At 40.8% G+C, this 23,458-nt stretch overlaps 2 protein-coding genes across 3 annotated transcripts in view; one reads left to right on the top strand and one right to left on the bottom strand.

Annotated features, from left to right (window-relative positions):
* mipol1 (mirror-image polydactyly 1) overlaps window positions 1-3,616 on the top strand; it is a 71,610-nt gene extending 67,994 nt beyond the window's left edge. For both annotated transcript variants that reach the window (XM_049596898.1, XM_049596896.1), the window contains exon 14: window positions 3,221-3,616. In XM_049596898.1, coding sequence (XP_049452855.1) covers window positions 3,221-3,287 — 67 coding nt within the window. In that variant the 3' untranslated portion in view covers window positions 3,288-3,616. The remainder of the gene's footprint in view (window positions 1-3,220) is intronic.
* A 13,568-nt stretch (window positions 3,617-17,184) lies between these two features.
* foxa1 (forkhead box A1) lies at window positions 17,185-22,016 on the bottom strand. The gene is made up of 2 exons (XM_049596015.1): window positions 21,790-22,016; window positions 17,185-19,205 (listed from the first exon to the last, which is right to left on the bottom strand). Exons 1-2 carry the CDS (start codon window positions 21,853-21,855, stop codon window positions 18,042-18,044), a joined length of 1,230 nt encoding a protein of 409 aa, XP_049451972.1. The 5' UTR covers window positions 21,856-22,016; the 3' UTR covers window positions 17,185-18,041.
* Window positions 22,017-23,458: the final 1,442 nt, after the last annotated feature.

Here is a 23,458-nt window from a genome sequence, read left to right as displayed (position 1 = left end):
TGATCAGGAAGAATTAATCCTTCAGATTTCGACTCGTACAGGATGACGGTCGGATGCTGAATAACGTGACTTCTTCTTCTGCTGCTTCTCATCTCATCAGTCTGAAGATGAAGGGATGAGATTCATGATGAAAACAGCTTAAGTCGTCCGTCTGCGTCCCACGCCGTCCTCCTGGGCTCAAACCCGCGGCTTTCTGCTCTAATTTGGCTGCCAGCGGGGGGGCGCCCGGCTCTGAAGAGCCTCCCAAGTTTCTGAATAGAAGAGAGAGGAATATTTGCTCTCTGGAGGGGGGTGGCGGTGTGAGGGGGTGTGTGATAGAAATCTGCTGGTTATTAGAGACGGGAAGTTTAATTTGGTTTGGAGAGAGACAGAGCGCGAGAAAGAGAGCCTCAGTGAGTGTTAGAAAGTCATCCAGGGTCAATTTTCCAACTCCTCCCTTCTTCATTTCAGCTTCAGCTCAGCGTCTGGCTTTTCTCTTTCAGGCTCTCATTATTCTACGTGTTAGTCAGAACTCACTAACAACTTCACTAAAGTCAGAGCCTGGTGACTGCAGGAGACAAAGGGTTAATAACATGACCACTGCTGCAGCAAACAGGAAGCTGCAGACATGAAGTCAGTCCCTGAAAGAATGTCTTGGGGCTTGTTTAGTATGATCCAGGTCTGCTGGGTGTCCGACTTCATTCCGACTTGCACTGACGTCATACAAAAGTAGACAGCGATAATCTCGCGAGATTGAGGCGGATGCAGTTTTTAGAGCCAGGCACTGCTGTTGCTCTTCACCAACTGCAAGACCCAAGGCATGATGGGAAACGCCTGGCTCTCACCTGATCTAACAGCAGATTGGTTTAGATGTTGACTTAAAGGACAACTTCGGTATTTTTCAACCTGGGCCCTATTTCCCCATGTGTATGTGTGCGTATGATTCATAGGTACAACTCGTTCTAAAATTGGTTCAGTATTGAGGGAGGCGGATGCAGCCGGAGCCGCGAAATGAGCTAAAACGGTAACGGGGGCAAATGCGTCCCATATATGTTGGCGCATTAAAAGTGCTTTTTTCCACCACTGACTGGTTCAGATCGCCAGTGCTATGAGTGGAGTCAGCTGTCAGTCAGTGTTGGAGCAGAGAGGGGGAGGGCTGCCCCGCTGGGTACTGTAAGTGAGTATGTGTGTATGAAGTGTGCGTGTTACGCTAGAAGAGTCGGAGTTTGGGACGGAGTCTTTTACGTGCTACCCCTGGAGTGTTACCAGAGTTTTTGGAGTGCTCAAATAAACGGGCCTTTTTCCCGAACGCAAGAACAGGATGTCGCGCAACACCCCGTACAGCTTTCACAGGCTGCCTTTGTCGGACGGCGAGATGCTGAAGTTGTGGCTAGCTGTGCTACAAATGGATGCTAACACTCCTGTCCAGACACTGCGCGCCTTGCAGACCATCGGGTCTGCAGTGCTCACTTCTCCCAAGATGACTACTGCCAGCCGAAGAAGAGAAGACATCCAATCCCGAAACACCTCTTCTTCAAGAAAACGTCTGTCCCACGAGTAGAGAGAGCTACAGACATAGTGGAGCAAAGCTCGTGACATCACACAGCCCAGAGGTAAGGGAAAGGCTAAGTTAGCATGCTATTTACAGAGATAGCACTGACGATCTGAACTGGTCAGTGGCAAAAAAACACACACTTAATACACACATACTGACTTACAGTACCCAGCAGGGCAGCCCTCCCCCTTTCTGCTCCAACACTGACTGACACTGACTCCACTCATAGCACTGGCGATCTGAACCAGTCAGTGGCGAAAAAAAGCACTTTTAATGCGCAAACATATACGGGACGCATTTGCCCCCGTTACCGTTTTAGCTCGTTTTGCGGCTCCCGGCTGCATCCGCCTTCCTCAATACTGAACCAATTTTAGAGCAAGTTGTACCTATGAATCATACGCACACATACACATGGGGAAATAGGGCCCAGGTTGAAAAATACTGAAGTTGTCCGTTAACAACATGAATTTTTAGGTTAGGGGTGGTCGATGTGGCCCTAAAATAATATCACGATTCAGGGTATTTTTGTGATAAAGATATTCTTGACGATATGACAAATTAGTAAAAAGAAAAAATATATATATGTGTGTTTGTTTTATTATTAATTTATGAAAACATTATTGTAACAAAATAAGTGATATAGTTTTACAGTTTGTCTTCAAATATTCAGTAAAAACTAAACAAAAATGATCTCTTATTTCTTTAGTTTGTGAACAACAACAGTAACTCAGAGTGAGATTCAGATTCTTTATACAATATTAATGGCTCAACTAAATCAAATCTACCATAAAAACACATTTAAACCATGAACATTAATTATAGATCGTCTGTAAAGTATTTTAATACTCTGTCATAATTAAAACAACCACAGACTGAGAGCAAACTGATATATGAGTCTGATGAGCCCGGTCTCACTCCGAAGCCGTCGAAATTGACACTTAAAAGGCGTCCTTTAACGTTGGCATGATATGCATCAGGGGAAACACAGCGGGACAAGGACGCAGGTTAAGGCAGTAAAAGTCCGGCGGGGGCAGGCGGGAGCAGTGGTGGATGCGTCCAACAGACACCGACTTTCACCAGAGAGAGCGGTGTTTGCGTCTTGTAAGATTCTAAAGCCAAACCCTGTTCTTTTTTCCTAAACCTAACCACGTGTGTTTTTGTTGTTGAAGGAAAGAAAACGTCAATTTACTGCCCTACTGACGTAGGGCTTTTATTTTGAAAGGGACTGTATGCAAACTCTACATTTCCTGTGAAACAGAAGTGTATTCTGAAAGAAGACAATGCATGTAACAGGCTGAAGTTGACACGGTGTCCCAGAATGTCAACAACCAACACACCCCGGGTACCTTGGACGTTGTATGTGGACGTGAAAATCCATGACCAAAGATATGTGACGAGGTCAGAGAGAGAATGTGTTGGTCTGATAACTTTTTTAATAACTCAACATCAGATCGGACAGGATGTGAGTGTTTCTGTGACTTCCTGTTCAGACTGTAGGCTGCTGGAAACCTCATCTTTCTGTCACCACCTCCTGCAGCAGCAGCCTGATCTCGTTCAGGCGAGGCGCAGTTCATCTCAAACGAGCCTATTAACCTAAATGAGAAACACAAGTGTCTTTAGTGATTACTGCAGGAAACAAACTGGTTAAAACACTGCCTTCTTCTTTCTCCTCTTCCTCCTCCTCAGGCTGGAGCGTCTTGTTGAGGTCCTGAGGAAGAAGGTCGGGACGGGAAACCTCCGAGCCGTCATCTGATGTTTTGCTGAAATCAATGAACACTCAGTTTTTTCCTGTTTTCTGTCGTCAGGTTTGTCTAAAGATTTTTTTTTTTAATTTTTACTCTTTATAAACATGTTGTGTTTTTGAGTATTTCGTCTCTTTTGATGTTTCTTCTGTTTATCTTATGTTTCTACTCATGAAATATTTCTGATAATGTATTTGAATTGATTTTCAGATGTTTGACGGTGAATCAAATAGACTTTTGTTTTTGGTACTTTTGTTAAAAATATGTTTATGATGGCTGTATTCTTTTTTTTTCTTAATTTTGTGTTGGCTTGCAATAAAATGTTATTACTAATTTTCCATTAACGTCTGTAGTTATATTTACAAAGTTAGATCTGAACTTTTCTGTCATTTGTATTCAGTGTTGGGCAGTAACACCTTACAGTAATAATATTACAATAATATTACTAATGTTACACTACACGCCTGTGGTGTCTGGTGGTATTTTACCACCAATACTTGCATTCACATAATGGGTGTAGAAAAGAAAGGTGACAAAGGAAGTACTTTACTGATATCAGTATCACTTTAAGGGCACTGGTATCATAATTCTTGTTCTAGAATCTCTGTAGTGAAGGTTTCCTCCTCCCCCACCTCCTCTTCTTCCTCCTCCCCGTCCTTACCTCTAATTGAAGATCAGTCTGCCTTTTAGTTCATCTGTTGATTTAAGGTTCGTCTTTTAAACTCTCCTGTTTTAAACAGAAACTCTGCTCAGATTAATTTCAGAGGATCGCTGTGACAAATGTGAGGAAGCCGCTCTGACTTCATGTTCCCTAAAAACTTCAAATTAAAATTTAACTTTGACAACTTCCAACAAGTCGGTCATACTGGAAGCAGATGAAGCTTCATCAGACAAATCAGATCAGCTGAACACCAGAGAGAAACCGAACAGGACCATAATGTGGTGGGGGCGTAGCTGGACTCTCCGGTGGCAGTGTCAGAGAGAAGGACGCCGTCTAAGATGCGTGTCATCTTGGACAATGTCTCCCACCCACTCCACGATGTGCTGGTCAGACACAGGAGCACATTCAGTGACAGACTCATTCCCCCAAGATGCACCACAGAGCGCCACAGGAAGTCATTCCTGCCTGTGGCCATCAACCTGTACAACCTGTGCATTTATGATTTGTAATCATCTTTTGGATGCAGTTATTCAACTGTGCAAGATCTTTCAGTATACGACTTTGTCGTGCACACAACTGTATACATTTCACATGTTTACTTTTATTCTATTCTTGTTAACTCTATTAATGTATATATTGTAATTAAATTTCACAAAATTAAATTTTAATGTCTTAAATACTAGTGTTAAACACTGTAGCATAATGCACATTTCATTCTTGAATTTTTAGATTTTATTTTTAATGCACATTTTCATTGCCATTTTTTTTATTTTATTTTACTTTATTGCTTTATATTTACATACTTATATTTTGTACTCTTATTCTTACTTCTTATAATTATCTATTCTTTACATCGGAGCAACTGTAACGAATCAGGAAATGTTGCTGTGCTTACTGCAACAGAACCTCATCATCTGCAAAGAACAGACACTTCCTCAGGACTCAGTCCCGCTCCTCCCTCTTATCAGCCGACAGGTCCTATTCTATGCCTTCATGGTCCTTGGTCCCAAAGTCCAGTTTGTTGGATTAATGTGAACACTGTGTACCATCCATGATCCTGTCTGTGAACATCATGGACAGGATCTTAAGGCGCAGCCCGGGGGGGGGGAAGCGTTCGCTTTGGGGACCTCAGAATTGCATCTCTGCTTTTTGCAGACGATGTGATTCTGTTGGTTTCTGTGACCTCCAGCGTGCACTGGGGCCATTTGAGTATGAAGCAGTCAGGATGAGTCAGCACATCCAAGTCTGAGGTCATGGTTCTCTGCCAGAAACCAGTGGATTGTCCTCTCTAGGTTGGGAGAGAGTTACTGCCTCAAGCGAGGGAGTTCAAGTATCTCGGGGTCTTGTTAACGAATGAGGGTAGAGTGGAGCGTGAGATGGATCAGCAGTTTGGTGCGGCTTCTGCAGTGATGCAGGCACTGTGCTGGACCGTCGTGGTGAAGAAGGAGACGAGCTAGAAGGCGAAGCTTTCGATTACTGGTCCATTTACGTCCCAACCCTCACCTATGGTCATGAGCTCTGGGTAGTGACCGAAAGAATGAGATCGCAGATACAAGAGTTTCCTCAGCCTTAGAGATAGCATGAGGAGCTCAGACATCCAGAGGGTGGTCAGAGGAAGTAGAGCTGCTGCTCCTTTAAGTTAAAAGGGGTCAGTTGAGGTGGTTTGGGTATCTGATCAGGATGCCTTCTGGGCACCTCCCATTAGAGGTGTTCCAGGCATGTCCAGCTAGTAGGAAGCCCCGGGGCAGACCCAGAACACACTGGAGGGATTACATATCTCATCTGGTCTGGGAACACCTCGAGATCCCCCGGAGGAGCTGGAAAGCATTGCTGGAGAGGGACGTCTGGAGTTCTTTGCTCAGCCTGCTGCTCCCACGACCTGGTTCAGGTAAGCGGATGAAAATGAAAAATGGACAGTATACTCGTCAGTCTGTGGCCTGGTCCAAAAGAAAAGATGATCTGGAGTATGGTTCACATCAGGTTTGAAAACACGGTCAGTCTCCTGTGGACTAAATGCAGCATGCGCTGATCGTTGGTGATAAAGTAGGAGGTCAAGAGGGTTGATCATCACATTGTCTCCAAAATATAAACCACAGCAGGCATAATGGAAAGGCTGACTCCATGGCGTTGGCTCAGTGTCCTGTGATTGGCGCTCTTTTCTACACAGTTTCTTTACTAAGATACCGTTAGCTTAGCATTGCAGCAGCCATTTGTCCTGCTGTCCACAGGAAGGGGGCAGCTCCATGTGTCCTGCCTCACAAAGTTCAGCTATAGATAGTAAAAAAAAAAAAAAAAAATGGCAGAAGTAAAAAAGATAAGAAAACCATTATGTTCAGAGTAGGAAAATATTAAACCTCTGGACTAATAATATTGATGCACTTGGCCCTGATCACACAGACGCGTTTTGCAGGCCGCAAAAACTGAATGCCACTAGTAAAAAAAAAAAACGCCTGCTGCGCCTTTTTATTGTTGCCAGGCAACCACCCCATCACCTCCTAACATTCCCATGTAAACAATGTTTATTTCTTTTATTCATTTCCCCGCAGTAATCAGTGTGTAGCTGCTGCCATGTTGAGGCAGAGGGTACTGTCTGTAGCTCTGGTTGAGGGTGAGAGGCTGTCAGCAGATAAACAGAGACCTGTGTGGGTACATGAGACTCTAAAAAAGAGGCTGGATCATGGGGAGTACCACCAGTTGGTCCAGGAGCTTCTCCTCCATCATGGATGTTTCCAGGCATATTTTAGGATGACTCAGGGGCAGTTTGACAACCTGCTGTCTATCGTCGGGCCGTATAGCTCTGGGTATCCAGCAACCACTACCACCAGTTTCTCCTCTATTGTTTACCAACTGTAAACTTGTTGTCATGACCACCACAGAAGGCCCGCCTCTCAAATCATCTGATTGGACAATGGGGAAAAGGCAGCGATGACGTGGGTGCTTTTGGGCTATGGGTTGAAGTTTTTTCAACTTGAAGCGTTCAGAGCGTTCTGGCAAAAACGCCAGAAAGGTGAGGCGTGTTGCAACAAAAGCAAAAAGCTTCATTCGCATTAAGATCAATTACAAAAAGGCGCCTCCAGCTGCTAAAACACTTTGTTAGTGATCAGGTCCTCAGAGGTGTCAAGTTTAAACAGTGCGTAGATACTTAATGTAAAATGCTGCTTCAGAGGCTTTTCACTCTGACCAGAACACAGCTCTCTGAAATAACGATGAATACTTACTGTGGTCAGATTTAAAGATTTTGAACATTGTGCAAAATGTTGTCAACCAGCAGCTTCTGAACAAAAGAATCTGCATCAGACTTCTATCGTAAAACAATAGATGACTTCACCTGCTTGTTTAATAGCCTCCACTTTAGTGGAAAATTATTTTTAAAAAGTCACATTTAATGAAAGTGAGTAGTCGACTGACTGAATGTGGAAAAACAGACATACTGTTGAATTTGTACATATTTTTCTGAGGATATCAGGCTGTTCATCATTTGTTATTTTAATGGTTGACTGTTTTTAGAATGGACTTCTTTACATTTAAAAAAGGGAAAAATTTGAGGGGGTTGTTATTTATAGGTTATTATGTAATGGTTTTACAGGTCTGACTCACTGGAGAACAAACTAGGCTGCATGAGTTTGACACCCCTGTTTTAAAGTAAGTAGAATTTAAATTCTACTTTAACAAACTTCCACACGAGTCCAGATTCACTGTGTTTCAGTTTGACTCATTTTAAATAAATATAATTCATGTCTCCACAAAATGTTTGTTTTAAAACAATATTTAGACCATGAAATCTGATATTTCAAATTCCAGCAGGTTATTATATTAAACACTCTGTCAGAAACACCACAGAAGAAGAGGAACTGATTCACTGCCTCACAGCAATGTTGTCCGTCCAACAAATATCCCTTTAGAAATTTAAACGGGTGAAACTTGAAATAATTTACTGAGAAACACTTCAATGTTTAAATGTAGTGAAGTACAAAAACATGGAAATTCTCGAGTACAGTACTTGAGTAAATGTACTGCTGACGGGTTTTTGTGTGTTTGACTGAACAAACTGCTGACACTGCTGTTTTCTGAAGGTTTCACGAAAAGTCACTTTATATTCAAACACACACACACACACACACACACACACACACACACACACACACATTAAACACACACAGTCTGCTCTGCATACTAACACTGTCCAAACATGAGGACCAAACTGATTGGTCGACCTCTGCTGCAGTCCACACACACACACACACACACACACACACACACACACACACACACACACACTTATGTTGAGATTCTGATGATGTTTGAAACGCTGCTGTTAAATTCGTCCAGTTTTAAGTGCATTCAACAGGAAAATTAAAGAGTCAAAGTTTAACAGACGGAGCTTTACTCTGAAAAGTTCAAAAATATTTAAATAAAAAACAAAATTATTTTATTCTCTCCTAAAACTATTTTTATTTTGACATATAAATCTAAAACGTTGGGGTTATAAATGAAAAATGATCATTTTGTGTTGCATATATATAGAGACATATAATTATGCTTAAAACCTTTGTGTAGACAGAAGTTAAATTAATTCATTTAAAACAGGAAATGAGATCCAACAAAATAAAAGAGTGGAAAAGACTTTACTGATTACCAACCTGTGGCTCGACACCATCCAAGAGGCCTTAGGAGAAATCTGAGAGGTCGTATGGAAAAAAAGAAAAATGCAATGGTGAATTTATACTCTTATTTGTTACTATTAATAAAATTAATAATTAAATTAATAAGAAAAATCCCTGTTTATGATTAATTTCCTGGAAAGATTAATAATCAGAACAGCAGAGAGTCAACTGAACCACATGTCAGTCCAAATGTTGGACGATAAAAATTCTCCAATAACAAATGAATAATAAAAATGTATTTTTTCTTTTATGGTCATTTAGATTTCCCTGTAATTTCTACAAAATTTCAGTTCTTAAAAATCTGTCAACTAAATTTATTTTTCCTTTTTCCAGTAAAACACTGAGCAGCTAAGTGAAATCTGTAAATATTAAAACGACGTCACCAAAAACACTGAAAATATAAACGTTATTTAAAGAGTAAAACTGTTTTATTCAACATGCAGATAAAAAATACATCAGATACAAGTTCTCCACCTGACAACGTCAATATGGAGGTTATATGTGTGTGTGTGTGTGTGTGTGTGTGTTCTGCCCCCCTCCCTCCCCCGCTGACTGGTTACCATGGTAACGGTGGACCACTCGTGGTCGACTTGGGTGTCCTGGTTTTAATCCTGCAGCCGTTAATCTGCTTGTTCTGAAGAAAGACTCAGTTTGTTGGAGCTCCAACTTCTGACGCCACCTGGGAGTGTGTGTGTGTGTGTGTGTGTGTGTGTGTGTGTGTGTGTGTGTGTGTCTTTGTGTTGATGTTTATATCAGGATCGCTGCTCTGTGATTGGCTGTCAGGACTTTTTTCTGGTTCTAAGTTCAGAGTGGTTAAGATAGATAGATAGATAGATAGATAGATAGATAGATAGATAGATAGATAGATAGATAGATAGATAGATAGATAGATGCAGATGACTTCAGTTGAACTCACCTGTTAGCTGTTAGTCTGTATGATAGTCTTGTTGATGGTCTGAATGAGGATCCTATTGATGGTTTAGATGATGGTCTCATTAATAGAATGGTGGTCTTGTTGATAGTGGTTACGTTAATGGTCAAGATGGTGGTCTCATTAATGGTCTGGATGATGGTTTCGTCGATAGTTTGGATGATGGTCTCATTGATGATCTGTATGATGTTGATGGTCTGGATGATGGACCCATTAATGGTTTGGATGGTGAACACATTGATGATCTGGATGATGGTTTCATTGATGGTCTAGATGATGGTCCCATTTATGACTTGGATGACGGTCTTATTGATGGTTCGGATGATGGTCTGAATGGTGGTCTCATTGATAATGGTTTCATTGATGGTCAGGATAGTGGTCTTGTTGATGATGGTTTCATTGATGGTCAGGATAGTGGTCTTGTTGATGATGGTCTCATTGATGGTCAGGATAGTGGTCTTGTTGATGGTTTCATTGATGGTCAGGATAGTGGTCTTGTTGATGATGGTTTCATTGATGGTCAGGATAGTGGTCTTGTTGATGGTCTCATTGATGGTCAGGATAGTGGTCTTGTTGATGATGGTCTCATTTATAGTCTGGATGGTGGTCTTGTTGATAGTGGTCTTGTTGATGATGGTTTCATTGATGGTCAGGATAGTGGTCTTGTTGATGGTCTCATTGATGGTCAGGATAGTGGTCTTGTTGATGATGGTTTCATTGATGGTCAGGATAGTGGTCTTGTTGATGATGATCTCATTTATAGTCTGGATGGTGGTCTTGTTGATAGTGGTCTTGTTGGTGGTCTGGATGATGGTCTTGTTGATGGTCTCGTTGATTGTTTAGATGGTGGTCACATTGGTGGTCTGGATCGTGGCCTGGTTGATGATCTGGATGGTGGTCTTGTTGATGGTCTGTATACAGGTCTCATTAATTGTCTGGATGATGGTGATGTTGGTGGTCTGGATGGTGGTCTTGTTGATGATAGTCTCATTGGTGGTCTGAATGGTTATGTGGTTCTGGTGCCTCCTGTCCCTCTTTATGTCCCTTTAGGTGTTCTTCCAGTTGCTCTTCAGGTGTTGGACTCAGAGTGTCTGAGCTCTGGTTCATGGTCACCTCCTCAGTCCAGGACCTTGATTCTGTCCAGCAGGACTCACAGAACTCCAGTTACATCAGGTAACTTCCCTCCTCACATCTGATCACACATTCGTCTGGAACGAAATCAGATGTACAGATCACATATTGACATGCAATATATCAAAGATTATCAGATCAATAAATCTCCGTCTACTGGTCCCCCGTCCCGCCCCCCAACAGTTGGACAAACAACAGCTGTCTCTCTGTCTGTCCCTGTCTGTCTGTCTTTCTTTCTTTTACTTTGTCCCCTTCTCTCTGTGTATCAGTCCCTTTCTGTCTGTTTCCTTTTCTGTCTCTCGAACTGTTCCTATGTCTCTGTCTGTCTGTCTGTCTGTTTGTCTCTTTGTCTGTCTGTCTGTCTGTCTGTCTGTCTCTCCGCCTCTATCTGTGTCTCTGTCTGTCCCTTTGTATCTGTCTCTTTTTCTTTCTTTCTCTGTGTATCTCTGTCCCTCTCTGTCTGTCTCTTCCTCCGTCTATCGAACTGTCTCTGTCTGTCTCTGTCTGTCGCTGTCTGTCTCTCTGCCTGTCTCAGTGTCTCTGTCTGTCTTTCTGTCCCTGTCTCTCTGTGTCTCGGTGTCTCTAGCCCTCTCCCTCTGTCGTCTTTGATCGTCCTCCTTTCTTCTTCTCTGCCTCTTATTCTGGAGGGGATTTCTTCTTTGCTCTTTTCGTTGCTCGAGCACAATCGTGTTATTGGAGATAATTAATTCCAATCCCCATGAAAAGGTCTGAGTGGCCCCGGGGCCCCTGTTCGTGTCTTTCTAGTGGGGGAATGAAAGGCGAGGGGAAGAAAGGGGCCGAGGGCCGTCGTATTGTGGACGACATTTTCCTCCATAAGGCGCGAGTGGAGAGAAAAGCTTTCCTCAGATGATGCTGGGGGCCCCGGGGCCGCCGCCACCGCCGGAGGGCCCCGAGCAGCCCCGCTCCGCCCCGCCGAGAACATATGGCTCGTATTACAGCAGACTGGGTGGCACAAATATTTAGTTTTATTTTAATGAATGTTTAGAAGCTGTAATTCACACAGAGAAAAATCTAAATATAATAATGTATAAAAACAGATGATTTTATATTAAAATCCAGCGCTTAGTATTTTCAGCGTTAATTTGTTTTAAAGTCCTCAAACACTTCACTGGAGTAAAAGTACCTCAGTATCATTCATCTTTAATGTTACTTTTCATTTGAACCATTTAATAATTTGTTGGCATCATATTTTTATCAGCTCATCATGTTTTCTATGAATTATAGAAATCTCAAAATAATAAAAGTACAAAGAAGTAGTCAGGCGGTTAAGTGCACATTTATTTTAGTATTTTCTGCATAAATATATTTTCTTCTTTTTGATTTTGAATCTTTTGGAACAAACAACACCGAACAGAAGAATAAAAGATATTAATATTCAGACGATATTTAGTTTAGATGAAAGAAATATTAAAATAAATGTCAAAATAACTGCTGATTTTTTTTTCGGTCAAATAAAACGTTAAGATCAACAACAAACATAAACAAGAATTTGAAGCAAATAAAAATCAAACTGAACCAATTCTCAGGATGATGATGATTATTATTATTATTATATTAATGAATATTTCATTTTATCTTTTTGTCGGATTTTATGGAACAAAATGTTCTTTTAAATAAACTTTTACTAAAAATGTAATTATTAGAAATAGAATTGCTGCCTGGTAGAAACCACGTATCTCCACATATGGTGATTTAGAATTTGTGCTTTTTACAGAATTATTTATTTATGTATCTATTAATATTTTTATCATTTTTTAAATTTTAACTCAGGGTTGAACAGCAACGAAAGAGAGACTAGAAATAAAAATATAATTTTTAAGTGTTAATAAATAAAAAAATTAACATAAATGAACTCTGAGATCATTGACTGGTTTTGATGGATTGGGACACTCCAAAACACAAAGAACATTTAACTCCAGTTTGTCTTCTTTGTGGTTTTTATTATCATGTATATTTGTACTAATATTTTGATCTTGTTAGTGAAGGTTAACGTCTTGTTGAAGCTGAGCTTCATCTTTAACATCTGATCTGTTTCTCCATCACAGGGTCACAAATTAAAGTCTGATTCATTTCTTTCCTCTGCACAGTTAATAATGTAGTCTGGAGATACGAGGTTTTCACTGCAGCAGTAAACAGATGAGGAGGGGTGTGTGTGTGTGTGTGTGTGTGTGATGTAGTTGTGTAAACACATATCTTAAACACACTTTTTTTTTGAGTGAAATTTAAACCGATTCTTAAACATGCTAAAACATTTTTTAAACCTCAGCTAAAGTTTTTTTTCATCATATCTTATCATATTTTATTTTATCTCTCTCTTCAGTGATGACAGCTCTGACCCTCCACAATAAAAGCCTCCCTGTGTTTGGTTAAATCATGAAGGTCACCGTCAGTAAAACGGCGGCTGATCCTCAAACCAAATGTCATAAAACATATCACACATATCTGACACACATTACACAACCTGCAGCACATTATTTACTGTTGTCAAATGTCAGTGAACGCATCACACTGACCTAAAGCTCAGCTCTTTGTTCTGGTTAAATATTGATCAGTTAACTGAAAAAATAAATATGTTTTCTTCACAAACGGAATCAGTCTAATTATCACCTCCTAATTATCTGCTCATTGGTTTAATCTTTGGGTTCATTAAACACGTATCAGTTTCTTATCTTAAATTAAAATCTCATTGAAACAAATTAAAACCAAATCATTGAATTGAAATGTCACGTGGCTTCGTTTGTTTGTTTTAACAAAAATAGAACAAACGAAATGTCTGTTGATTTTTTTTCTAAATTATGACACAATTAATAAAAACAAAAGCACACAAAATATTTGATCTTCACAAAGAAAGAAAAACGGTAATTAAAAGAAATGAATCTATTTTAGTTTTTGAACATTTAAACATGAAACAAAAATACTTTAAAAATGCGATGGTGTTTAATTTGTTTACATAAAACAACAAACTGCTCGAAAATAAAATAATAAAAAGGCTTTTATTTTATAAAGTTATCTGAAATAATCATCCGACCACTTTATTTTATTTTAAATGTTTTTCTTTGTGTGTTTTAAATTTATATTATCATGTATAAGTATTTGTGGTTTCATATATTTGTCTATAACCTGCTCACACAGTCATGTATAAGTATATAAAGCCTATAAGGGCCTGTGTATGACCTGCAGGCCTGTGTGTGCGGCTCCTCTCGGCTCCGTGTCTCCGTGCTGTCGGTCCGTGTCGCCGCTTCGGGGATCATGTTGGCGGGTAATTAGCGGCTAATTAGCGGATCATTTGAGACATTTCGCGGCTCTGCGGCCAAAATGTGTGAAAAAGCTTCAGATCAAAGTGAAATCTGTCGGGATGTGTTCAGGTTCACGGAGCGGCGGCGGAGGTTACAGCCCACAAAGACACTCGAAATCCGGCGACAGCGGCGGCGCTTTGAGGCGCTTTGAGGCCGCAGGAGGTTCACCGTGTTCGGCTTATTGTTCAGCAGCATGTCGGAGGAGGGAGACAGAGCCGACAGGGAGCCGAGGGCTGCCGGCTCAACCCGAGTCCCACTGCACAGACACGGACAGGGACGGGGAAATATAAGGAGACAATAACAGCAAATAAACAAGAAGAAAACAACAAATAAACAAGAAGGAAACACGGAGAAAACTTCACACAAAGACAACGGAAAAAAATAGTCTATCAAACAACAAAAGAAGACAACAATTAAAAATTAAACAGTAAAACGAAACAAGTGATGATCATCCATGAAATAAGAAAACATTAAATTTGGACACAAAAATAAAATAACACGCTGATTAACATTTTTTTCTTTCGACGTGAAAAAGAATAGAAATAAAAACGAATAAGCATTAAAAATAAACACACATATTTACATTTGATCTCACTGTCAATGTGGAGACCTCGTATCTCCACACTGTGAAGACAAGCACGCGCAGATTTCATTGTTTTATTCACGTGCATATTTTCATGAGGCCGATAAAAGGCCGAGCATCAGCGACACCGGAGATGCGAGGTTTTCACGCGGACACACCGTCCACGCGCTGTTTGTTAAAACTAAACTAAGACAAACTTTTACATTCAGATTTAATAGGCTTCAATAATAATAACAACAATAATTAAGTATTTTACATTAAGAATAAATGAAGTATTCAGTGTTTCTCCACCAGACTTTTGTCCAAAATCTTCTAAATTATTTTAATTCTTAATTATATGTAATTATTTTGACTGTAATAACTTTATAGACTCTTATTAAGATAGTTAATTCATCATTTATTAACTCTTAATAGACGCGTTATAAACCGTTAACAAGAAGAACTTTGGGTTGCCAGGTTGTGGCTGCTGAAACTAAAAATAATCATTAACCTACTACTGATCAATAACTCTGATCGCTTTTATTAATCAGTCCAAACCACGTTTGTCCAGATGAATGTGTTGATATTGAATTCTTTAGATGAACTGATGTGTTTTATGTTTCCGAGATACAAGGTTTTCATTATCAGACAGTTAAGTGCTTAATTAAAGATAACTGATGTGCTGATCTTTTTTAAATGATAAAAGTGTAAAGTGAAGTTCAGCTGTGACCCGAGCACAATCAATAATCAATAATCAACAACAAATCAATCAATGTTTCTTTGCTTTATTTGAAAATGACAGAATAAGTTAAGAACGTGAAGAAGAACAAGAACATGAAGAAGAAGATGAAGAACATGAAGAGGAAAAGCACATGAGGAAGAAGAACATGGAAATGAAGAAGATGATGATGATGAAGACCATGCAGCAGAGTCAAAAACCGACAAACACACAACAACCTGATGAAGAGGAGGAGGAGGAAGTCTGTCAGCCGCTTTTTTTCCAGAGAAGAGAAGAAGAAGAAGAAGACCTCCCACTTCATTCATGCACATGGTAGGAATAATAATTAATAATCAATAATCAGTGATGGACAGAAGAGCTGCGATTTAAATACACCCAACAGGAAGTAGTTTCTCCTTTTACACACACAGTGAGAGTCACCAAACAAAGAGTCTCCAAATCTGTAGTTCTCAAATCAAGAATTTCTTTTAGACAACTTTTATGTTTTATCTCTGACAAATAATTTATTTTCTTTTAATTCAAATAAATGATTAATTTTCCCAAATAAACGAGGTTCATGAGTCACAAAAGTCACCAATAAGATTTTTTTTTTTCCAGTTTACTGACTAAACATTTAATTATTTTTACCATCAATGATTCTCAACAAAATTTCAGGAGTGAAAATCAGCTCGTAAAATATTATTTATTCTGACCCTTTAAAGTCCAAAAAATTAAAATACTAACTCAGAATTCAAATATTTCATGTTCATTTATTCATACAAAATATTTAAATTGTTTTTATTCAATTTATTTATTAAGTTTCTGATAAATGTCGCTGTTTTTCCTTTTGGAGAACTGATGTTTTCAATTATTTGTATCATATATTACACCAAGACAGACACACGCGGACCTTATTAATCAATATAATCTGTTTGTTTTAATTCAAAATAATGAAGACAGAAAATAATTCAGGTAAAATTATTTTTTGTCTTTATTTACGCATAAAGTTTGTATTTTATGTTTTAAGCCCTCTTTTCATCGATGCAAAAACATCATTGAAAAAAAAAATACATGTACAGACCAAATGGTGGGAAAGCGATTAAAAATCCGCCCGGATACAGACGATGACAAACAGCGAGGCCGGAGAGTGTTTGAGTGAACTGACCCTTTAAATGAGAGGCCTTTTTATCTGTGTGGGTTTCTCACTCTGAGGGTCGCGACCCCTCAGGAGGTCAGCTGAGAGCCGACGAGGTCATGGGAGAAATAAATCCTGATCAAAAAAAATTATATTATTACAATAATCTGTCAGCGTCGCAACCTCATCATCAACAGGTGACCTTTGACCTGTGGGCCGGGGCCCTGTGAGGGCCCTCGGGGTGTTAATGACACTGTAAACATGATTCTGTCACACAAACCATGTCGCCATCTTCTTTATGAAAGTTTTTCTTCCTCATGCTCATGTAAACATAAATAAAAGAACATAAATAAAAGCATCTGTGACGAGGACGACGGGTTGTTTTATTTGAATTTATTTTTCTTTCATTAACTTAATATTTAAATATCTTTAAAGTGAGCTCAGTCTGATCAGCAGGAAAGCCCAAAGCCCCGCCAAAATAAAACCATGCAGTGTAAATACGAACATGTCAGAGAGAGCAGAGAGAATCAAACTGCTTCATTCAGTCACTGTGAGATCTAATGTACAGCATCAGTGTGCAGTGCATCATGGGAGCTGGAGTTGTGTTAGTGGCCTGCAGGAAACAGATCTTAAACTTTGTGAAGTGACTTCAAAAGACCCAACACAGACCCCTTTGTTGGGGTTCTGGATCTGTTGGGGGGTCCAGACCCTCAGGTTGGGATTTTTTTGGGGGTCCCGACCCACAGGTAGTGATCTGTAGGGGGATCCAGACCCTCAGGTTTTAATATGTAGGGGGTTCTGGAGTCCAGAATCTCAGATTGAAATTTGGTGGGGGGTCCAGGCACTCAAGTTTGGATATGTAGGGTGTTCCAGAGTCCAGACCCTCAGGATGGGATTTTTTGGGAGTGCAGCCCCACAGGTAGGGATCTGTCGGGGGGTCCAGACCCTCAGGTTTGGATACGTAGGGGCTTCCGGACTCCAGAACCCCAGGTAGGGATTTTTTGGGGATCTTGACTCAGGTTGGGATGTCTGGCCCCTTTTTAATTTGAAATCAAATTACCAAAAACCAATTGATAGTGAAGTTGCAGTCTTTCGGCTGAGTTCTGGTCTGTGAACAGTTCTTGACTCTCATATTAAACTTGAAGCTCTGGAGTCACTGCGAGGCTGAAATACATCCAGTAAACCAACTAGTACCAACAAACCAGTTTCTGTCTCCGTCTAAAACCTGTTTTATATTATTGGACAGAATGAATGCTGGATATTTATTTATGTTCAGATGGGGTTTTTTAACCTCGAACAGTGTTTTTTTTAACTCTCCTGTTGGACCCTGTTGAGCTCTAAGACCTGTTGGGGTCCCGACTACTGTTGGGTGGAAATCGCTATCATGAGGGAACCTGCTGCAGCAGTGCTGCATGTGACTGCTGGACTGTGAACCTTTGAAACATGAGCTGTAGTTGTTTGTGACTCTGTGTGTAAAAGGAGAAAACAGACCTGGGATCAGTTTGAACGTGTCTCTTAGTGTCCTGGTTTGGTCACAGTGCAGGAGTTCAGACCAGCAGCAGCAGAGTCGATCATCACAGTCAGACAGGAAGTCCAGAACGGCTGCATGCAGAGAGTAAGAGTCCAAACAGGAAGTGCAGCGGGTACTACGAGGTGTTGAGGAGCGGTCTGGGATACACCCCCTGGTAGTAGGATGCCTCCAAAGGCTCCATGGTCCTCCCCCCGAGGCCGGAGGCCCCCCCAGCGCCGTAGGAGGAGTACTGCAGCGCCTCGTAGGCCTTCAGGTCCAGTTTGTGCTGCTGCTCTGAGGACGACATTAAATTATTGATGGAGAACGGGTGGTTGAAGGAGTAGTGGGGGTCACCTTTGAGGTGCAGCTGGGACTCATGCGCCATGGAGTGGGGGGGTAACGATAGGGAGGACAGCAGCTGGGAGCTGGACACCTTCAGGTCCGAGGTCCCGCCGACGCCTCCCCGCAGGTCCAGACCGGGAGGCGAGGTCGTCTGGCTGGAGGAAGGCAGGGAGGAGGAGTCCAGGAGTCCTGGAGGTTTGATGGAGTCCCCAGAGGGAGATGCTCCTCCCCCTCCTCCCCCCTGCTCCTTCCTGCCGTCTGATTTTGTCGACATCTTCTTCTCGCACTTGAACCTCTTCTGGCGGCGCAGGTAGCAGCCGTTCTCGAACATGTTACCGGAGTCCGGGTGCAGGGTCCAGTATGAGCCCTTCCCCGGTTTGTCCGGCGAGCGCGACACCTTAACGAAGCAGTCGTTGAAGGACAGCGAGTGCCGAATGGAGTTCTGCCAGCGCTGCTGGTTCTGCCGGTAATACGGGAACAGGTCCATGATCCACTGGTAGATCTCGCTCAGCGTCAGCATCTTGCTGGGCGCCTGCTGGATCGCCATGGTGATCAGTGAGATATACGAGTAGGGGGGTTTGGCGTGCGGGTAGCTCCGTCGGAATGCCTTGTTGTCACGGCCACGGTTCAGCCCGCCACCACCGTAGGCCATGCCGGGACTCATGGTGGGACTCATGCCCCCATACGGGTTCAGACCCATCGAGGCCTGTTGGGCTGACACCGAGCTCATACTGGATGGGCTCAGAGTCCCGCCCATTGAGGCTACACCCCCTCCCAAACCCGACATGGCCGTTGGGGCTGGGCCACCCATTCCCCCAACCGGGGCGGGGCTCAGACCAGTCCCACTGTATGACATGTTGAAGGAGCCTGACGTGGTCCCGCTGCTGGACATGTAGCCCGACATGGAGCCCATCCCGAGACCAGAACCCATTCCACCGCCTGTCATTGGAGAATACACCTGCAGAGAGACCAGAGACAGACCAGTTAGACCAAAACCAGAACCAGTTAGACCAGGACCCATCTAACCACCTCTCATTGGAGAGTACACTTGCAGAGAGACCAGAACCAGATATACAAGAACTAGTTAGACCAGAACCAATTAGACCAGAACCTATCCCACCGACCTGCCACTGGAGAATACATCCCCAGAGAGACCAGAACCAGACAGTTGAAATGAAACCAGTTCAAGTCGTGACAGACCAGCAGAGACGAGTTTATCTCTTCAGTCTGATCTGTTTAGGTTTTTCTGCTTTAATTTAATCTTCCAGTTTTGTCCAGGTTAATGATCCGCTCCTGATCTGGTCCAGATTGAGCCAGACTACCAGCACAGGCACAGCTAACAATGAGTTATCAAATTGACAAATGCACATTTTATTTATCGATTTATTTGGGCCCCCCCCCCCCCCCCCCCTTTTTTTTCTTTTTACATCTGATTGATCAATTGAGTCATTTTCTGCTGTGACGACAAATTCAAATCTTCCGATCAACGTCAGTAAAACTGCTTCAGTTTTTATCTGAAGGAAACAAAGAGTTCACAGAAATCACTCTTCCAAAAGAAGAAATACCCACCACTGATGCAAAAATAAACCTGAACTCAAAAAGATGAAACCCAAAGCTTTAATTTGAAAAGCTTGTCATTAACAAGTTAAGTAGATTTTAAGGTGTTCATGACTTTTCCCCTAATTATCAGTCTAAGATGTTATTAAGGGATTACAAGGGGCCTCCTTAATTAACCCTTTATTAACCTCAGAACAACAAAACAAACAAAAACCGATAGAAGATGATTTTTAGATTTAAATTAATTCTTCGATTTTAGTTGTTTTTCAAACACTTAATACATCAAATTAATTAATCCATAATTGATCCCCTTAAATTAAATCAGTAACTGATTACATCACCATTAATGGACAAATTAATACACAGCGCTTTATCATAAACAGTTATCAATCAATTTAATCATTTAGGCTACATTTAAAACTGAAACATGAAATAAAATAATCTATTAATTATAACTGCGATTGTTTATTACTATTTTAAATCTGTCAAACCGTCATTTTAATGTCCAAGTTTCACTTTAGTGGACAAGTTTTCATCTTTTGACCATTTTAGCTGATCTGAGACCAGCTCACACAGACAGACAGCTGTTTGACCACATTCAATATTTATGAACACATTTTATATTCAGTATAATAATAAATGTACATAGCATATATAAGAAAAATACTAAATTACGTTTGAATTTCTACAATATTCAATCCCGTTTTGGGGGATTTTTGAATGTGACCTGCTCGCTGCTGTTTCTCGCACTGACGGACTTTAAATATTTCAGCAGTACAACATTAAAATCAGAATATAAACAGTAATATGACACATGAAGTTTATCATATTGATGATAATTGATATTAAATAACAAAGCGAGCTGATTAATAGCAACAACCTGCAGATACACGAGCTGAATTTACATCAGATTTATCAAATCAGATCAGATCAATACATCAAATCAAAAAAAATTCACGATTTTTATTTTTTATCAAATTAATTTTCGCTGATCAGTCACTTTACACACATCTAGTGAAGATGATTTTTATAATATATGTATGATATTAAGCATTTGTATAATAATTAAAGCTCAGCACAGATTTCATAGCGGCCGAGCTGTCAAATAATCCAATAAGATAATTAACTTTATTGTCAGGTGATTACTGTCCTTAACACGTCACTAATAACCTGTCATACAATAGTAATTTTAAAATAAGACACAATATAGAGTGAAAATTTAATCTGCATATGACAGGTGTCCAAAATATGAGTTTGACTTATGGTTTGTATTCAGCTCATTTATTTTTATAAGGATATCGCTTCAAATTAAAATGTATTTCATTGTATATAATAGCATAATTTAATTTCTCTGCAGCTCTCAGCTCTGACCTTATTTATTTATTTATTTATTTATTTATGATCTTTAATGTGATTTATGGGACCAGAATAAGTGTCTACATGAGGTGAAGTTTATAACCTGTCAGATTCATTTTACAGCGTTTTATTATGTCTACTTTTTAAATGTGACTTCCGGCTGAAATAAAACTTAATCCAACATAATAATATCAAAAGAAACTGACTGAGAAACACAGGTTGTAATAAATGTAAAGATCTGATCTGCGATCGGTCCATCACGCGCAGAACTCCCGCAACATTAAATATAATTGTCACTTTCACGCTGACTTTTTTTTTTTTTTTACTTTATTCTAAATAAAAGAAATAAACAGATTTATTATTATTATTATTATTACTATTATTACAGTACAGACATATCAGCACAGTATCAAAGTTTCATGTCTCAAACCTATTTGAATTTTATCTCCACTTTTTGAAAATAAAATAAAGTTTGAGTTAAGTAAAAGAACTTCTCTCTCTTAACGTCACAAACTGATCCCAGGTTTGATCTGGATTTGTCAGGACCTGATCCGGAGCGGTGTGACCCGGGTCTCGGACCCTCACAGTGCCTGTGAAAGCAGCGCTAAAGCGGGCAGAGTGTGACCGACCTCCTCGCTGTAGTATCCGCTCCAGTCCGGAGCCTCGTGCCCTTCCATCTTCACCGTGCCCAGCATGACGGGAGCCCGCAGCCGGAACCCGGATCCTGCAGGTCCCGCTCCTGCTCTCCCGCGCTCTCCTGCTCCTGTCCTCCTCGGTCTGTCCGTCAGTGTGTGTGTACGTGTATAAGGGTGTGTGTGTCCTGGTCCGAGCCGAGCTGAGCCGAGCCGGGCCAGGAGGAGCAGAGAGAAGCAGAGTGTTAGTGAGGCGGAGGAGGAGGAGGAGGAGGAGGTGATGGTGACCTGCGGACTGATGGGATCCTCCTCCTCCTCCTCCTGCTGCTGCTGCAGGTCCAACCCTCCAGGTCTCCTCCTCCACACACACACACACACACACACACACACACACACACACACACACACACACACACACACACACACACCAGTTGAACCAGTTTAATATCTAATGGGAAATATTTTTTTATTGGAAACAAGATGAAGGTGTGAACTCACGTGCCTCTGTAATGATGGAGTGACTCTTCATTAATTATTAATGATCTGTGTTTAATTATCTTTCTTCTTTCTTCATCTTATTCCTTATTTTAAGGGTTTTTGAATTTCTTCTTAACTTAAACAACTGAAACATGTTTCTGAGGCTCAGTGCAGTGACATTCAGATTCTTATTTAACAGACTCTCACAGGTTTGGGACAAATGAGTGGAAATATTTAAGGACTGAAATAAATGAATCACTAAGGGAAGGCCTTTCCCTTACTTTGTACCTTAATTAATAAAGTGTAAATATGGAGTCATTAATAATTCAGTTAATAACGATACATTAAGATCCTTTGAGGTTTTAATCTTCACTGACTGTCGGAGCTGAACAAACTGCGCAGATGAAGACCAGTGAGTGAAAGCTCCAGGAAACATCTCATCAGTGATGTCGAGTGTGTCTGTGAATGAGTGAGTGAGTGAGTGAGTGAGTGAATTAGTGAATTAGTGAATTAGTGAATGACTGAATGACCGAGTGAGTGACCAAATAAGTGAGCGAGTGACTGAATGAGTGAGAGAGTGACTGAGGAAGTTAGTGAGCGAGTGAGTGAGTGAAATAAGTGAGTGAATTACTGAGTGAGTGAGTGAATTACTGAATGGGTGAGTGAGTGAGTGACTAAGTGTGTAAATGAGTGACTGGATGAGTGAGTGGGTGACTGAGTGAGTGTAGTAAGTGAGTGAGTGAGTGAGTGAATTACTGAGTGAGTGAGTGAGTGAGTAGGTGAGTGGGTGAGTGAGTGAATTACTGAATAAGTGAGTGAGTGACAAAGTGTGTAAATGAGTGACTGGATGAGTGAGTGAAGGAAGTAAGTGAGTAAATTACTGAATGGGTGACTGAATGAGTGAGTGATTAAATAAGTGAGTGTGTGAATGAGTGACTGACTGACTGAGGAAGTGAGTGAGTGAGTGACTGAGTGAGTGAAGTAAGTGAGTGAGTGAGTGACTGATTGATTGATTGACTGAGTGAGTGACTAAGTGAGTGAACAAATAAGGGAGTGAGTGACTGAGTAAGTGAGTAAATGAGAGACTGAATGAGTGAGTGATCAAATAATTGAGTGAATGAATGAGTGAGTGAATTACTGAATGAGTGAATTACTGAATGAGTGAGTGACTACGGGAGTAAATGAGTGA

This window comes from Epinephelus fuscoguttatus, linkage group LG14 (genome assembly GCF_011397635.1).
Source record: "Epinephelus fuscoguttatus linkage group LG14, E.fuscoguttatus.final_Chr_v1".
In the NCBI taxonomy this organism is placed as follows: Eukaryota; Metazoa; Chordata; class Actinopteri; order Perciformes; family Serranidae; genus Epinephelus; species Epinephelus fuscoguttatus.
The sequence above is the reverse complement of the archived record's forward strand: the minus strand, read 5'-3'. Positions and strand labels throughout refer to the sequence as shown.

Excerpts from the sequence above, each read along its gene's own strand:
- foxa1 (XM_049596015.1), bottom strand. The coding sequence starts at position 21,855 with ATGCTGGGCACGGTGAAGATGGAAGGGCACGAGGCTCCGGACTGGAGC. Across the intron at positions 19,206-21,789 it reads GCGGATACTACAGCGAGGAG|GTGTATTCTCCAATGACAGG; the intron begins GTCGGTCACACT and ends GTCTCTCTGCAG.